Genomic DNA, 16969 nt, shown 5'->3' on the forward strand with positions numbered 1-16969 from the left:
AGCTGACTACTGTCGGTGCCTGGAATCTTCTTCCTCATTCCCATGAAGCTGAAGCAACACACGTGTAACGAATCATCCGCCGTCCTCGACTCCACCTCGCTGTCCGCCAGACTACCTAGGCATGATCCCACCTGAAGCCTGATGCTGTTCTTCACAGACTACTGTCGGACGCCGATCCGTCTGGACACACTCGATACTTCCTACTGCACCCGCAGACTGCAATTCCTTTGACGGCAGTCATGTCCAGAGACTCGCGGCGGGGCTCGCTGCAGCCGCCTTCGCTCTACCAAATGCATGCTCAGGCATCGCGCTCCGACACGCTCACCACCTTCGACGACTTCACCGTGCCACCGGCCCCGAGCTCAGTTGGTGAGCCCAAGGGCATAGACTTGGTACAGGGTGGCTTCAGTGGGCTGTACAGTCGCCTAAGAGCTTCTGTAGGAGGCGTCAGAGAACAATCACAAGATGGCAGGAGCGGGACCTCACCGGGCTCAAAGTCAGCGGCTGTCACTCGAAGTCCAGGGGGGACTTCCGTGTCTTCACCCGTCGTCACCTCGAGGCCGTCATCGCGCATGCAATCTCCAGCAACAGCCAACTTCCCCGACGCCCTGCCCCCCTCTCGCGACTCCAACATATCCAGTACTACGCTCTCTAGTAAGACGTCCATGAATGCATCCAAGGCTTCCCTTGGTACTGCGCGGTCCCGGAATTCGATGACCCCGAGCGCCGACCCAGGGCATACAGCAAAACACGACGAATCCTCGATCCTAAGCCCTATTGGCGCTCACTCTAGGAGCCAAAGCACCTCCACCGTCGACTTACCAAGAAGCAACACACCGAGAGATCCTACGCTAGGAGCACAAAAGCTAGATTCCCCGCGCTTCGCTTCAAACCGGGACAACGCTGCGAGGAGACAGAAGGGCGACTTTGATCTGGCAGGCCAGGAAAGTGACGATACCGATGACGATGATATGGTGCTCGTGAAAGGCGAAAGTCAAGCGGGCGATAGCGCCAACTTCAAGGCTGCGTCAGACACCCCGCGCGAAAGTCTGAGCAGGGTCAGCTCTCGCGCCGACAGCCAGTATCAAGCTACCCGCTCTGCGCCTAACAAGCCAAGGGAACAGCCTGAAAAGTCCCCAGAGAGGATTCAACTCGGTCGCAACAACACCGCTAGCTCCCAAACTACCATACACGCACCGGAGCCGCAGCGTCCCCCCATGCTCCATGTCGGTCCTTCACACCTCCCAGGCTACCGGCCCTCCAGGGCCTCGTCTTCTGACGGGTTGAGCTCTATCATCACAACTTCCACTATACGCACTCCTGCTGTTGCGCCTATCGAAGAGATTCAGCGACAAACTCAGGCTGCGCCTGCGGTACACAACATGTCAAGAAGTACTTTCACTCAAATGCGAAGGAAGATCCTAGACCGCGAGTTTTGGATGCGAGACGAGAATGCTAAAGCTTGTTTCAGCTGCGGTGATGCTTTCACTACTTTCAGACGTAAGCATCACTGTCGTACATGTGGGCAAATCTTCGATTCCAAGTGCACGTCTATCGTGTCAGGTAAGATATTTGGACAGCAAAGTAACCTGAAGGTGTGCAAACCGTGTGAGGGTATCATATACGGCCACGACGATGACTCTTCCGACTACACTGATGATGGCGACCAAGGTTCCCTCTACGACAACGGTGACAGGACTCAGTACTCGGACGACGATGAGGCTGATCATGTTGAGAGTGATCATACAAAGATCGGAACACCAACCATTAGCATTCCCATGTCTCGGAAGGTGGGCAGCGAAAAGAAACGCCGGTCACATGTCATAGAACTTGGTCCTCAAACTTTGACCCGTCCGAGCTCTTCACGATCTCTGCGGTCACTGGGTGGGAGACCCCGTTCGTCGAGCCACAAACGCCACCCTTCCAAACACCAACACATGCGTAACGTCAAGCATGACGATCGCGCGCCCTTCCATCAGTATCACGATAACTCACGCAGTCAACCAAGCCTGTCGGCCTTCCACCATGATAACATAATCGACCCAGATCTTGCTCCCTTCATGTCAGACGAGGGCTCGAGCGAAGAAGATCATGCCAGCATCTTCGCCACTCTGAGAGAAGATCCTGCGGCTGGCGCGAATTTGGACCATGAAAGAGGTGGTTTAGGTGGTCTCTTGGCAGCCATGAGAAAAGGAAAGTCAAGGGCTGGTGATAGGAGTGTCGTAGGCGCGGGCCATGCTCGAGATGCAGATAACATTAGCATCACAAGTCGCAATGGAAATCGACCGTCCCGACGAAGGAACCTGAGCGTAAGCAGCATAACTCACCGAGCCTCCCCAAGGCGATCGAAAAGCAACACTCTGTTAAGGCCTTATACCGGCTACGGCGGTAGCGGACCGGGAACACCGCAACTCCAGCCGTCTCCTTCGCCAACACCACCTGGAGGGAGAATTACCCGTAGCGCATCAATGCAGGGTATGACACCCAAGGTCGAACTCAATAAGGCCAGTCTAGATCATGCACGAAAGCTCCTGATACAGATGTTGAACGACGCTGGTGTACCGCACGCGTCCAGTTGGGAAAAGGCCCTGATCCCGATCTTACGACAGTGTACAGATGACGTCAATCCTGATGTAGATAGAGGAGATGACATCGACGTGAGGAACTACATCAAGCTGAAAAAGATCCCGGGTGGTAAGCCAAAGGACACCGCATACGTATCGGGAGTGGTCTTTACCAAGAACGTTGCCCTGCGGAGTATGCCGCGCAATATACCCAACCCAAGAATCGCCATCATCACTTTCGCTATTGAGTATGCACGACACCAAACACACTTCATGAGCCTTGAGCCCGTCATCGCCCAGGAGCGGGAATACCTTCGTAACCTCGTAAGTCGTATCGCAGCTCTCCAACCTCACGTCCTGCTCGTACAACGTAATGTGTCTGGCTTGGCGCTCGAATTCCTGGAGAAAGAGGGAATTGCCGTAGTCTACAACGTCAAGCCTACAGTGCTGAACGCAGTCGCGCGATGCACAAATTCGAAAATGATCTCATCCGTCGACAAATTGGCCATAGACCCAACCCATCTTGGGTCTTGCGGCAGGTTTGATGTCAAGACTTATGTGCACAAGAATTCGAGGAAAACCTACATTTTTCTGTCTGGGTGCCAGAAAGAACTCGGCTGCACAATTGTTCTACGAGGTGCCGAGAGTCACAACCTGGTCAGGTTGAAACGCGTTACTGAGTTCATGACATATGTCGTGTACAACCTTCGCCTCGAGACCTGTCTGATGCGCGACGAATTCATAGATACACCAACAGCTTCTATTACTGGTACTCTCGCCTTGGACCGCCAAGATCAAGACGGCTCACGAATTCAAAGCGGTGGAGACGATACCGCTTCCCAGCCTACTAACGCGTTGCATGACGGGAACGAACTACGATCTAGCGATGCCGCACCCTCCTACTATAGCGACATGGTCGAAAACCACCGAACAAAGATCCTCTCTTCTTCGCCATTTGTCAAGTTCATGCAACCTTATCTGCTCGAACAGGCCCGCCAATACGAAGCAAAGCTTGGCCATCTGAAGAAGCTCAAGAACCAGTACACCGCTGATGAAAGTGACGAAAAGCCCGGTGAAATTGGCCAGAAGTTCGAACTCGTACAGCCTGAGATGGTCCACACCGTGGTGGAGAAGGCTTCAAAACAAGTTCGGGAATTCTTGTCTGCAGTGCACGCATCAGAATACGACAAGGCATTGAATCAGTACCTGACACAAAAGCGACAGTGGGAACAGTATCTCTCGGGTAACACGGATCTTTACGACCCGTTCAACCACCAGAAGATTGCCGTACTCTACAGTGTTGTCAATACTGTAACTTCTACTCCCTGCATTGGCCCAGAAATCATCGCGCTTGGCTTTTACCAAGAACATGATTACGATGATGGCTTCACGCCAGACTGCACCTTAGGCCAATACGTGGAAGATCTGTGCACTTCAGCCAGTGTTGCATGTGAAGTAGGCAATTGCGACAGGAGAATGCTCGATCATTCTCGGCAATACGTGCATGGAGAAGGTCAAATGACGGTCATTGTGCAGAAGCATCCACCGAAGTTGAAAGGCATGTATCAAACCATTCTCATGTGGAGCTGTTGCAGGATATGTGGCCAGGAGACGCAAGCTTTTCCTATGTCGGAGTGGAGTTGGAGATACTCTTTTGCCAAATACCTCGAGTTGACTTTCTGGAGTACCAAGCTGCATCCACGAGCGGGTATATGTCCCCATGACATTCACAAGGACCACGTCCGCTACTTCGGCTACAACAATGTTGCTCTGCGTATCCAGTATGACCCCGTACCGATGTACGAAGTTATCGCTCCCAAGCCGAATGTGACCTGGAAAGTGGATAGTGACCTAAGGTTGAAGAATAGCCAATATTTGATGATCGAGGATAAGTTGGATTGCTTCATGGACTCGCTTCGCGCACGTATCCAGGGGATTCATGTTGAAGATGTCATTCCAGAGAAGGTGGATGTGTGCCGCAAGGAAGTTGAGATACTTCTGAAACGGGCGAACGAGGAACATGAGTGGCTGAAATCCAAACTCCAAGACAAGTACATGAACTCCAAATACTACGAAATCATCCCCATGAATCGCGCAATTCGCGCCATTCAGGAAAAGGCAATCGCCTGGGATGTGACCTTTCTGGAGTTCGAACAGCAGTTCTTCCCGTCCGAGCGAGATATCAGGAGGTACGCGAACATGCAACTGAAGAGATTCTTGGAGCGGGATGAGTCTACGAGCTCTTTGGCATCTGTGGACGAGGGCGGGGAATCAGGTGCGGACGATTCGTACATCGATGAGAAAGATGAGTCGATTGCGTTGTCGCCGAGGCCATCTAATCTGTCACCTGAAATGGCCCGCGACATGTTGAGCTCCGTTGTCAAAGAAGAGAGTTCGACCAGCGATCAGCCTGCGGATGGGGAAGAACAGATGTCTGGACCCAGCACGCCCCCTCTGGCCAAGCCTAGTTCAGACTTGCCAATCCAGACCCCGCGGGAGGCACTTGAGCGAGAAGACGTTCGTCATTTGGATCTCGCAGTGCCCTCCAACTATCCTGAGACACCTGCAGTCGGCAACGAAGAACTGACCAAGACACCAACTGTTGCTTCTGATCCTAACAAGTTCGACGAGGGGTCGCCTACGCCTACCAGCCTTCCGAGGGTAAATCCGATTGATAAGTCGCTTGCGGAAGCGATTGAGAACATGCCGAGTAGCCCATCACCATTGCCGTCAGCTTCGAACATCACAGCTGAAAGTAAGATCCCGCGGCTGGTCGAACCCGGTAGACGTGAGACGCCGGCCCGGCCAACAGCACTTGTGAGAACACAATCTCAACCTGGAAATATCGCTAAACATATCGGCCCTTTCCCAGGCTCATCGGTCTCCAACAACGGACCCACTAGTCCGAAGCCGAACGCCAACGACTCTACAAAGGCTTTTGAGCGTATGACTGAGCGACTCGGGCTAGGATTATCTACCCCAAAGCAATCTAAGTCCTCATCTCGCATACCTCGATCTATACCTTATAAGAGCCAAAACAAGGTATCGAAAATTGCGCAGCATTTCGAACAGCTGTCACGAGAATTTCAGAACCAGCGTATGCGCGAGAGACGTAATGATCGAGCTAGGCAAGTGCGCGCGTTCCCACTCGCCTCCTCTAAACCGGTTGTCGAGGTGTACAAAAACGTCCATGACGCTGTACAGGAAAATGAAGATTCCGATGAAGATCTACGTACTCCAACTCCTCTTCGGGCGAGTCTGGATAACAGTACCCTTGGCGACAGCACTTTCACAGAGCACACAGGCGATACAACAGCATCACAATCACCAGTGGAGAGGCGACACCCTCATGATGAAATGGCCCAGCTTCCCAGCAGCGATGAGTCACCCAAGTCTCCAAGCCATTTCCCATCAGATCCCGAGAACGACATCAGTGATACGGAGACTACCCCAGAAGACATTCCTCTACCGGAAAGCCTCGCCGGCTCTCAACTTCTGAGTCTAAGTGACTCGCAGCTTGAAAACTCTCTTGAGCTTCCCAAACACGAGAAGAACACGCTACTCAAAATTCTTACCAGTTTCTGGTCCGAACGATCAGCAAGTGGATGGACGCCGCTTGAGTATCCATTCTCACAGATCGAGCACGTCTGGGAGAACTCGGATATCATCATTCGAGAAGACGAACCCAGTTCCATCATTGCATTGGCGCTCTCGTGTCCAGATTATGTTGCCAAACGACAAACTTTCCGCGATTTTCCTTCAAGTGATGGCGTTATGGAAACGTTTGAAGAGTCAGTCGAACGAAATCTGCTCCATGAAGAGAACCACAACATCCGCTACAGTTTCACCAATCGTGGAGTAAAGGCGCACTGCAAGATATTCTACGCCCAGTCTTTCGACGCACTCCGCCGCAAATGCGGTGTAGCAGAACGTTTCGTGGAGTCCCTCTCCCGCTGTTCGAAATGGGATTCCAAGGGCGGGAAATCCAAGTCAATCTTTTTGAAGACCCTCGACGACCGATTTGTCCTGAAGTCACTCTCTCCAGTCGAAGTTCAAGCATTCTTCAAGTTCGGCCCCAACTACTTTGCCTTCACGCACCAGAATCTTTTCAAATCACTGCCCAGCGTCATCGCTAAGATGTTTGGACTCTTCCAAGTCCAGATCAAAACACCCACCGGTCGGGACTTTGACTGGTACATGCTTGTTATGGAGAACCTATTCTACGATCGCGAACCGAACCGCCGCTACGATCTCAAGGGCAGTATGCGCAATCGTAAGATTCAAGCCACGGGCGAACGTGATGAAGTTCTTCTCGACGAGAACCTTGTTGACATTATCTATTCTGAGACGCCTATCTTCGTCCGTGAGCACACCAAGAAGTTGCTGAAAGCCAGTGTGTTCAACGATACGCTTTTCCTATCCCAAAACAACGTCATGGACTACTCTCTCATGGCAGGATTCGACGATACACAACGCGAGATCATCGTTGGCATCATCGACTGCATTCGCACCTACACCTGGGACAAGAAGCTAGAGAGTTGGATTAAGGATCGCGGTAAGAACAAGCCTACCATCACGTCGCCACGTGATTACAGGAACAGGTTCAGGATCGCGATGGAGAAATATATCCTCCAAGCGCCCAACTGCTGGCATCAATTTAGTGGCCGGCTCGTTGGACAAAGCGTCGATGGACGAAGGGCATTGGTTGAAGGCAGGAGCAGTATGGAGGCTGGGCATAAGAGGGGCGTCAGCGGTAGTAGTGCTGCAGGATCGAGTACGGTAATGGACATTGGACGCACGTTAGCCTATGGTGATGGTCGTAATGCTCGGAGGGCATGATTTATGTTAAATTGATGATCATGATTCTGTTAGGTAGTATAGCGCCAGGGTATGGAGTTTCAATCTTGACACATACGATGAACAAGCCTAGTCTGAAAATGCCCATCTATGCAAAAAAGACTGTATGTGCGTACCGCCAAATAATCACCTACGCTACCACTAACTCTTTTCGTCCCTCTGATCCTTCAACAATGCCCCAACAACACCCTCCACACTTCCCATCTCCTCCTTCCCGTTCCTCTCCACAACATCAGCTAACCCATTAAACACGCCCGCAATCTCTCTGAACACACTCGCATCACCCGCCCTCCCACCTTCCGTCCGAAAACACTCACCAATCTGCACCATCTCCTCCACCCACCGATACGCCTTCCCCGTACACCCCACGACACTCTTCTCCGCCTTCTGTCTCGCACCAGGATTATACGCATCAAGATACTCACGCAGCGGATCCAGCACTCCCAGCGACTCCGCCGACGAGAAAGATTGCAGCGCCAACGCCGTAAACCCCTTTGACAGCGCTGCGAAACAGCATTTCAGTCCCGACGCTTTCCCGACTTCGTCACCGAGATACCGCGTGTTGAGGACTTCAGCCAGATGGGTCCCGGAAACGGGTGCGGAGTGCAGGGGATGAGGTCCCGATAGGGGGATACCGGGCCTTGTCCATGCAGTTTGATCTGCCTGTGACGGCGGCGCTGGTGAGCCACCGATGATGCCCCCATCGACGAAGACAACACCTTTCTCGTTCTGCTTGAAGAGTTCCGCTATACTCCTCGCTGTGTCTGGACTAATAGCATTCAAATCCAAATACCACACCTCTCCCTTCCCCTTCTCTCTCCTTTCCCTCTCACATCTCTCCGATTGCAGCGCAGATACCACGCGTTTCGCTGTCGCCACAGCGTCACGTGGCGGCACGATACTCAGTATATAATCTGCATCTGCGACGAGCTCTTCGTCGGTGGCGTAGAGTTGTATGCCGGCGGATTCTGCGCGCGCTTTTGTAGCGGCGCTGCGGGCGCTGATGTTGGTTGTTATACGGTAGCTATGCGAGGTGAGGAGTGCGGCGATGCCGAGGCCCATTTGCCCGATTGAGAGGATGGCTACTGTGGCGAGGGGGGTGGACATATTGGGGGGAGGTAGTGTTGAGATGGGATAGTGTGATGTGTTGTGTTACAGTACTGCAATGACGATGATTATGGTGGGGTGGATGGTAACGGGAGCTTTAACGCAGAGAGGTTAGTGGGGGGTAGGAATGTGGTCGCGTTGAGTGCTGACAACGTCGAAGAGCTTGATCATGGAATACACATGTTGATGCCACTGGGTTTTTTGCTCAGGTCTAATAAGTTCGAGTAAGGATGATTGGCATCCTATACGGTCTCTTTCGTACCATCCTTTACGACTACGTCTTCGCGTTCCACTTCAAGCGTTCTAGCACTCAGAACGGCTTCAACGAGCTCAAGCTCTTAGACTCGACTTGATATCCATCAGCCTGGTAGCCACTGGTGAAGTACGACGCCGCCTGCGTGTTTCCCTTCATCGTCCACAGCATCCAGTTAAGGATCGCCTTGCCAAAACGGCCGCCGTTAGCATCGCCGAGTGTACCGCCGTGGCCGACGGGGATGTTACCCTTCCAGGTTGGAACACCAGCAGGAATGTTCTTGTAGTCACGCTCACCCTAGAATCCTTGTTAGTTCATCTTGCACACACGACAGAATGGAGTAGGTAAGGAGAACTTACGTTCCCGTAAGCGATGTCGCCTGAACCACCCATTACGAAAAGCACTGGCTTCCTCCAGTTACTCGCCGCAGTGTAGTTTGTTAGCAGGCCTGAGCTGATGATTCCGATGGTGTCGACGCGGCTATCCCAGATGTTGTCGATGGCTTCGACGCCACCGCATGAGAAGCCTGCGGCCATGATCTTGCTCGCATCGACGTTGGCATAGTTTCCTTTGCCGGCGTTCTGGGTGACCCAGTCAATGGCCTGTCTCATGGTTTGAGCATTGGAAGTGCCGCCGCCATTGGGACCGCCCTCGGCGATGGCCAGGAAGCCGTAGCTGGCAATGTTTTGCAAGAGAGCTGAGTTGGAGCGGCCGTCAGTGCTGCACGCGCCGTTGCCCCAGACGAGCACAGGAAGCTTCTCGGACCCGGTGCTCTTGGTTGGGTAGTAGATTGTGTGGCCTTGGAGAGAGCTTTCGGTCTTGTAAGTGCCCGGAGCGTAGGGGCCTGCGCCACTGCCTTGCTGAGAAGATGTCAATAGAGTCTTTGGGATAGGGAGTAATGTTGCTTACTTGTCTGGCTTCTAGGTTGAGCGGTGTTGCGACACTGCTTTCAACGCACAAAGCTGCAACGGCGAGAGTGAATGAGTACTTCATGCTGGATGTATGCGATAGGATCGAGGAAGACGCAGAATGAGCTGATAGCGATGCAGGCAACTGAGTCAAGTCCAAGACCTCTTATATATCAAGAAACGTCCCTATGGTGCTAGAACGTCCCTATCACACTAAAAAGCCCTTGCATTCGTCCTCCATCACTTCTTGGCTGCTCACCGCACACTCTCATCTGCAACCATTTTGATTGCGAAGGGTTAAAATCATCGCGCCAGCCACCAATAGATGTGGGCTTGATATATTCTATCGGTCCTTTTTCGCCGGGATGAGGCTCTAGTTCGGCGATTTGCTATAGATGAATCCGGGGTGAAGAGGTCACACATGCTTCTTCTAGTATGCGATCATGCGCTAGCCGGGAATGGGTGCTTCAGCTTAATATGTCGTGGGTCGACCTTGTCTTGGCCGGTGGTTAAGCTCGCTAGTTACGTGCCGGATGAGATCCTCGGGAGTCGAACGCGAGATCGTGCATCGAGCCATAGTATGGTGATTGCGGGGAAGTACGTCGCGTATCTTTATTTGCATCTCGGCTGATGAAAACGTACAAGCATTGTGTTTAGGCGAGGTGATGTAGAGGATACGTGAACGAACATATACAGCTTGGCGCGCTGGTGTTTTGCCATTGCGTCACGGTACTAGTGCATGTTAGCGGATGTCCTCAACGCTGATTGACGGTATCAGATGTAGCATTGTCCGAGAGGCTTAGATTGCGATCGCGAATGCGAAGAGGTGGGCAAGTTGTTAATTTTGACGGCTATGACATCGCCATCATGGTCACTCATTACCGCAAAGGACTTCCAAGGTTCGTATAACTCACCCGTTCTCCACCGCCGCTAAATCGAGGATTTCATCTATATTGTCTGCTGAAACTCGTACGCTGTACTGGTATCTGCGTGTGCGTAGCCTACCGCCTGTGCAACGGCGCATCAAGATGACGAAGGAAATCCATCAGATTATCCCTCCAAATCTCCGATAGATCTGACCGAGATCGTGGAACACGTGGAGTAGATATGCCATGCTTGGCGTTCATCAGCTCTCTCCTCCGATATCTTTAACCATGTACCCAGTACCATGTCTTTCGGAGATCTGCTCCACCTTACTTAAAAGCTGCGTTGCCGCGACATAGCCTATTGGTCTGGACAAACAGCAGCGGCCGCCTGGTTCGCACAGTCATTGCCGCCATGCTGCCAGCATTGACTCTGAACGCCGTTGATACTGAAGAAAGTACTGTAGAAGCACTCTGAGATGTACTGTGTCTCTTTTTCGCAGCGGTAAAGACAGCGTGGGCAATACCTCGCGTAAGAACCAGCTTCTTCTTCGCAGATCCCCAAAAGCGTCGTGGGAGTAGGCATAGGTGTCTGACTGGCGCTTGTTACGGTTACAAGAGTGCTGGTGGTAGATGACGGCGGAGGCAAGCCGAAGTTACTTTCGACGCAGTAAGAGTTACCCGGAGTGATTTTGCAGCCATCAGCCAGACTTGGGTTCTGTTTCAGGCGTTAGTATGTGCGTAGATTGTTGTGGTGTTCGCGTCGTACGTATGTCGTGAACTGCGCATCTGTGAGGCCCCAGTATTCACTTATACTGGCGCATGTGTCGGTCTCAGCGGCGACTTGCCACCATGTGCAGTCTGCGACGGTGTCTGGAGCCGCAGTCGTCGGAGGCTCCTCGGGATACGCTGCGCTAAGCAGTGGTAGCAAGACGAGACCGAGGGTGAGAGGAGAGAGCATGGTGCAGGTATTCCGAGATGTGAAGTGCAATATCGGCCGCGAAGATGTGAGTAAGAAGAGCAGACAACGGAATATCTTTATACATAGCGCGCCATGTACCTAGGCTTGATGGCGCCAGACGTAGACAGCATGCTGCCTGTGCAGTGCATTAGCCAGAGACAACATTCCAGGCTTCCATGGGGCCTGATGATCTAGCTCTGGGTCAAACGTCGTGCAAAATCTCGCTTCCCAAGGAAAAGAGTAAGAGCTTGCCAGACGCGGACGCTGGCAGCCTAGACGAGTGGAAAATCTCGCAGGATCTACGGACCCCTTGGACGCCTGATGACCGGCAGCGAATCAGACGCAAAACGGCGAGATATGCATGTAGCGTGGATCTGTAGCTCAGGCTTGCACGGCGACAAGAGTTCTTATGTTGGGACTTACCGGGCGTAATTCTTGTAGGAGTTAATAGTGTTTTCTACACGAGGCCTATGTAGTCTAAGGTGACAGCGCGTCCCGAGGTCCCGTCCATGGCTTCCTCAAAACTTCTAGCCGCACGAAAGATGCAACGATCAAACATCCAAGATATCCGCTGCAGATGCAGGTCTCGCAAGAGGTAGCGACTGCTAAATACTTCGTCACAAAACCGCCATGCACACCACTACACTCCACCTGCACCTCCCCGCTTCCCACCACCCCTCTTCCAAACCACGACCCCCAACCCAAAACTCACGCACCAAAACACCGCGCTCAGAAACGAAAACGCCTGAGCTGCATTCCACCTACTGCACATCCCATTCATAACCGTCATCCCATCCCACGCCCAGATACTACCACAGCCCATGCCGTTCGCGTAGTAATCCTGTAGCAAGCCGAAGACAGCGAACCACGCGCCGCAGAAGAGCACGTCACCAACTAGATTGACGATATGAGAGGTAGTTGGTAGGAGCCAGAGGAGGGATGCGACGACCGATATGCCGGCTATCATGACGCTGTAGATGAGGCGGCCATGGCAGTCGCTGTCGTCTTTGTGGCGGATTTGGTGGAGGAGGGTGGATGCCAGGACTAGGACTACGGCTGCACAGACGGATTGCGCGAAGCGGAGGGTGATGGATAGGAGGCGGGAGAGGATCATCGTGATGCTGCGCGAATGTAGTGGCTGAGACTCGCTGAATTGCAAAATGTAGATTGAGGAGTGAGGTGACGAGTAGATAGTCAGATTCGTCGAAGTGAGGTTAAGTAGCGTCTTGTAGTAGAGGTGGATATTGCTTCTTGATTGCGTCTTGGAGGACGTCTGCTTTGTATCTTCACATATCCATTTGACAGGCAAACGCGTGCTCAGACATTGGATTGCTGCTGCACATGGAGGCATTTTGAGGTCTTTTCTAGTGCGGTTGCTTTCAATCACCTGCTTTCAAACCAACGGCCTCTGTTTGCACGCGTTGATACGCGACACGGCCAATCAAAAGCACGTTACATATCACATCCATCAACCTCACTCCAACCCATCATAAACACCCTTCTCAGCCATAAACCAAGCCGGAATGACCTTGGGATCGCCGTTGGGAAGCACCTGCGAAGCAATCATACCCGCAACTCCCTTCTCCCTGTCCACCCACCAGAAGCAGTTGCACAAGCCCATCCACCACAGCGTGTTAGCCCCACGACCAGACTGACCAGGCTCGATGGTAATGAAACCACCAAAGCCCCATCCCTGAGGAGGGTTTCCAGGCTGAGGATACATATCCGCTGCTTGGTTGACGAGCAAAGGGTTCGGGGGTGGGACGTTGGCACGTGCAAAGTCGGGTTGGGAGGGGATTTGGTTCTCCCACATGAGATCGACAGTCTCCTTCTTGAGGATGCGGTTTTGAGTCTGTGGACTGGTTCCGTCGTTCAATAGAGCAGCGAGGATCTTGACGTATTCGCTAGGTCTTGACCAGAGTCCTGCGCCGCCGGATTGGAGGAAGTCTTTTTGGTTTTCTTTGGGGCAAGACAGAGGGCCGTTGTAGAGATGTTCGCGCTCTTGGAGGGTGCCATCGGTCTCGCGTTGGTGCATGTGTGCTAGGTTCTTTTGCGCTTCCTTGGAGGGGAACATGGTTGCGCCTTCTGCGGCGATGCCTACGGGCGTGAAGACATGCTCTTGGAAGTATTCCCCTAGTGTTTGCCCCGTGACGCGTTCGAGAACGATACCGGCCCAGTCCATGTTGAGCTGCGGTTCTATCAATTTCTGGGACGGAAAGAACAATGTAGATGCAACTCACTCCATATTCCCACATACTGCCCGGCTGGTTTACGAGCTTCGCATCGAGGATGTCGCGTTTGTCTCCACTGCTTCCTTCGATGCCATCCGCTACGAGTCTCGGATCCGCGAACCGGTATCCAAATCCTGCGGTATGGCTCAATAGCATTCGTACCGTGATGCCCTTCTCCTGCTCAACACCATTGACGCCATCTGCATAGACCTTTTTCTCTGATAGCTCCGGCACGGTTTTCTTGATGAATTCAGCATCGTCCAAAGGTATCTTGCCCTGCTCAACAAGCTGCAGCACAGCAATTGCAGTAACCAGTTTTGTGCAAGAAGCAATCCAAAAGGTGGTGGTCTGAGTGTTCATAGGCTCCTTAGAGTCTATACCCAGTGTACCTGAAGCATGCTCGACAAGTGTTTTGCCCGATTTGTCGATAGCGTGGAAGGCGAGACCCGGCGAGCCATCTCCAACGAAAGCATCTAGTGTGCTCTTGATATCTTCGACAGCTTTGGTTGAAAGAGGCATAATGAGAGGGAATTCTTCTGAGGGTGCTCAGAGCAGGTTGATCGTGAAACAGAGGTATCTTATAGAAGCTGTGCTATGTACCGAGGGTATCAATATCCCGCCCCCAGCATCACACATGCTACGCTGAATCCAGAGATCAGTAGTGGAACTATATGCACTATTTATGGTAGAAGTAAGCCAACGCCCGAGCAAGTTTCTAGGCCAAGCGAACGCGGAAGACCAATGACAGGTATCGGACACAAGATAACCGACCAGGGCGAACATTTAAGACGCTGACTTGTTGATATTGGACCTATGAGTCGCATGAGCAGTGATGATAGAGGTTCCTCGCTCCGCACTATGCTACCCCGCAGCGGGGCATTAGTTGGACGATTCCCAGGTTCGTACAGTAGTGCACACCTGACGGACTAGTATAGTGTGCCGTGCGCGTAAGCCTATTGTTCTACCACAAAACAGGACTCATGAAGCGACTGCATGGCTCTCTCTGTGTAATACTGCAGTTCCCGCGGAACATATTTCAAATTATGCATCAATCATCAGCGATTGAGACGACCCAGTGGGATCTGGGTACAAATATTTGTGGAATCCACAAGGCGTACTGGGACTAAACTAAGCGATGCAGCCTTCAGCCTCGCTTTAGTACCGCTTTCAGCTCTTTCAAAGCAGCCATGACAAGAGGCACGGCAACGGGTCCTAGTAGGGGTAGGTACACAGCAACCTTGTGCTCGTCAGGGAAGTAGACCTGTCCAACCATGGAGCGTTCGAAGAAAGCCTTTTCAGCCTCCACCTCTGCAGCTCGGGCGTGTTCCAGAGCGCTTGGAAACCGGCCATCTCGAAGGTAGTCGCAGGCTTGCTGTAAATGTGCAATCGTCTCCTGCGTAGACTGGGCCACATTATCGGGTACTGGGATAGAAGGAAGCTTCTGGTACACTTGAGCCAAGGCTCCCAATGTGGAAGACGCCGAGAAGATAAGAGATGCAACTCGGACACGTTCAAGGGTTGAGATACGAAGTGGCAACGAAGCCGGGCTCTGTGGCAGACCGAACAACGAGATGAGCTGATTCGAGAACGTATGCATCGCTGGGGCGAGCATTTCAGCAGACAAAGCAGGCGGCGTGTTTGCCTCGCCTTCCAGGTTCAGAATGTGCACGCCACCCCATTGCGGAATCAACCAGCTGTTACCTGCGTTCTCTTTGACCAGAAGCGGTGACTGCGTGTGATCCGGTACATACAAAATGAAGTTGACTGTTGGGCCCTCGCCAATGCTGGGACTGAGGGGCCACTCAGCCGCGTTCACGAACCCACTAAGATCTTCCTTGCGAAGAGTCCATGCCTTTGCAGTTTCGTCGTATTCCGGCTGGCGGACGGACGGAGCGAATGTCGCGTAGAGCTGTACTTGCGTATCGACGGTGAAGTTGCTGATGGCGGAGAAGGCGTCAAGGAGGGAGCTCATATACGTCTGGAGTGCAGTGTCGATGTCCCACTGGGAAGGAGCGTATGAGGGACTGAACAAGGAGAACGTCAGGTGGTATGTTGGAGCATACTTCAGGGCGCGTGTGGACTGGCGTTGAAGCTCTGCGGACGTTTCTGGGGAAAGCGCCTTGACTTTGGCGGCATGTGCACCAGAAGTAGCCGACAACACGTGCGCCAATTGCGCCTGCTCTTCCCCGAATATATTGTGTAATTCCTGAGCGAGGAATGTAGCGAGGCTGGAGCCAGTCGAAGACTGGGATGGGATCTGGTTTGGCGAGTAGTATACGTCTAGCGTTGGCGAATATGGCTGCAGCTGCGACCGTGGCGTCGCGCCCGTCTCGACAGGTATCAATCGGATGACTAGAGCCACGTCCCTGTCGTCGCTCTGGATGCTGGTTCCATCCACAATGACTTGCTGCGAGGCGTTTTGCTGCAAGGGAGAGTCGGCGAGCATCAGTCGGAGGTGGTGGGCAGAAAAATCATTGATATCGTCGAGGGCATGCTGCGTAGTACGGAGGAGATGTTGCGCATCGTTGGAAGGGATCGGGGCCTCTACAGCTATGCGCAGAGGGAAGACTGGCTTACAGACCTGCCATGGTGGTGTCAGCGTATTGTGGACAGGATGCAATATTTTGGGAGATTCTACCTTGCCCTCGGCCCAGTCCGTCATTTCCTGCAGCGGCAGCTCTGCCCTGTAGATGGCGGTTGTCTTAAGCCATATTGGTAGGCCCAGAAACACCACGACCACCCAAAAGGAGAGGATGGACAGGCGTCGCAGCCATAAGCTCTCTTTCGTCTCGGGAGGAGGCTGCTTAGTCAATGCTGCAGCGGTAGGTATCGAAGGCGACTGAGCGGACGTTGGCTCCAACTCGGCCGCCAGCGACGCGTCCGAATGATTTGGTGCCGCCATGTTGCGGTTGACTTGTTCCATGCTGTCACTTGGGGCAATGTCGCGCTAACACACGGTGCGTCCGTGCGTTCACGGGTCCACCATCCACGTTCTCACGAGACATCTCCGCTACTTCACAGCTACACAATTGCACTATTATCCTTAGCTTGACACGGCAGCAGTCAACGACGCTTCCATCTACTAACTGGCGTTCCTTGTCCGCCTTGGCTTCAAAAATTCCCGTCTAATATCAGCACAACGCAAGCACGATATACAACGAAAAACCTGAACAGGTCTGCAGCATACACTAAGACGAGAACTTGCAAGTTAGGTGGCTGAAATTC

General features: G+C 52.7%; 7 protein-coding genes across 7 annotated transcripts; 1 reads left to right on the top strand and 6 right to left on the bottom strand.

The window, feature by feature from the left end:
- The first annotated feature begins 143 nt into the window (after positions 1 to 143).
- Positions 144 to 7483, top strand: BKA58DRAFT_86281 (phosphatidylinositol-4-phosphate 5-kinase). Its single transcript, XM_046176064.1, has one exon. It carries the CDS (start codon positions 240 to 242, stop codon positions 7401 to 7403), a length of 7164 nt encoding a protein of 2387 aa, XP_046028791.1. The 5' UTR covers positions 144 to 239; the 3' UTR covers positions 7404 to 7483.
- Positions 7433 to 8621, bottom strand: BKA58DRAFT_86291 (6-phosphogluconate dehydrogenase). Its single transcript, XM_046176065.1, has one exon. The coding sequence runs from the start codon at positions 8526 to 8528 to the stop codon at positions 7563 to 7565; it is 966 nt and encodes a 321-aa protein (XP_046028792.1). The 5' UTR covers positions 8529 to 8621; the 3' UTR covers positions 7433 to 7562.
- A 217-nt stretch (positions 8622 to 8838) lies between these two features.
- On the bottom strand, positions 8839 to 9774 carry BKA58DRAFT_398057 (uncharacterized protein; the record flags this gene model as incomplete). The annotated part of the gene is made up of 3 exons (XM_046171462.1): positions 8839 to 9078; positions 9141 to 9641; positions 9691 to 9774. The coding sequence occupies 3 exons, from the start codon at positions 9772 to 9774 to the stop codon at positions 8839 to 8841; spliced, it is 825 nt and encodes a 274-aa protein (XP_046028793.1).
- Positions 9775 to 10431: 657 nt separating this feature from the next.
- On the bottom strand, positions 10432 to 11513 carry BKA58DRAFT_398058 (uncharacterized protein; the record flags this gene model as incomplete). Its single annotated transcript, XM_046171463.1, has 5 exons — positions 10432 to 10450; positions 10604 to 10675; positions 10887 to 11036; positions 11080 to 11270; positions 11322 to 11513. 5 exons carry the CDS (start codon positions 11511 to 11513, stop codon positions 10432 to 10434), a joined length of 624 nt encoding a protein of 207 aa, XP_046028794.1.
- Positions 11514 to 12153: 640 nt separating this feature from the next.
- On the bottom strand, positions 12154 to 12627 carry BKA58DRAFT_398059 (uncharacterized protein; the record flags this gene model as incomplete). The annotated part of the gene is made up of 1 exon (XM_046171464.1): positions 12154 to 12627. One exon carries the CDS (start codon positions 12625 to 12627, stop codon positions 12154 to 12156), a length of 474 nt encoding a protein of 157 aa, XP_046028795.1.
- A 46-nt stretch (positions 12628 to 12673) lies between these two features.
- On the bottom strand, positions 12674 to 14575 carry BKA58DRAFT_86307 (beta-lactamase/transpeptidase-like protein). The gene is made up of 2 exons (XM_046176066.1): positions 13754 to 14575; positions 12674 to 13701 (listed from the first exon to the last, which is right to left on the bottom strand). The coding sequence occupies exons 1-2, from the start codon at positions 14261 to 14263 to the stop codon at positions 12988 to 12990; spliced, it is 1224 nt and encodes a 407-aa protein (XP_046028796.1). The 5' UTR covers positions 14264 to 14575; the 3' UTR covers positions 12674 to 12987.
- Positions 14576 to 14888: 313 nt separating this feature from the next.
- BKA58DRAFT_408656 (phosphatidylinositol-glycan biosynthesis class S protein) lies at positions 14889 to 16646 on the bottom strand (the record flags this gene model as incomplete). Its single annotated transcript, XM_046172102.1, has 2 exons — positions 14889 to 16325; positions 16383 to 16646. 2 exons carry the CDS (start codon positions 16644 to 16646, stop codon positions 14889 to 14891), a joined length of 1701 nt encoding a protein of 566 aa, XP_046028797.1.
- Positions 16647 to 16969: the final 323 nt, after the last annotated feature.

Source organism: Alternaria rosae (genome assembly GCF_020736505.1).
Source record: "Alternaria rosae strain MPI-PUGE-AT-0040 chromosome Unknown BKA58scaffold_2, whole genome shotgun sequence".
Classification (NCBI taxonomy): domain Eukaryota; kingdom Fungi; phylum Ascomycota; class Dothideomycetes; order Pleosporales; family Pleosporaceae; genus Alternaria; species Alternaria rosae.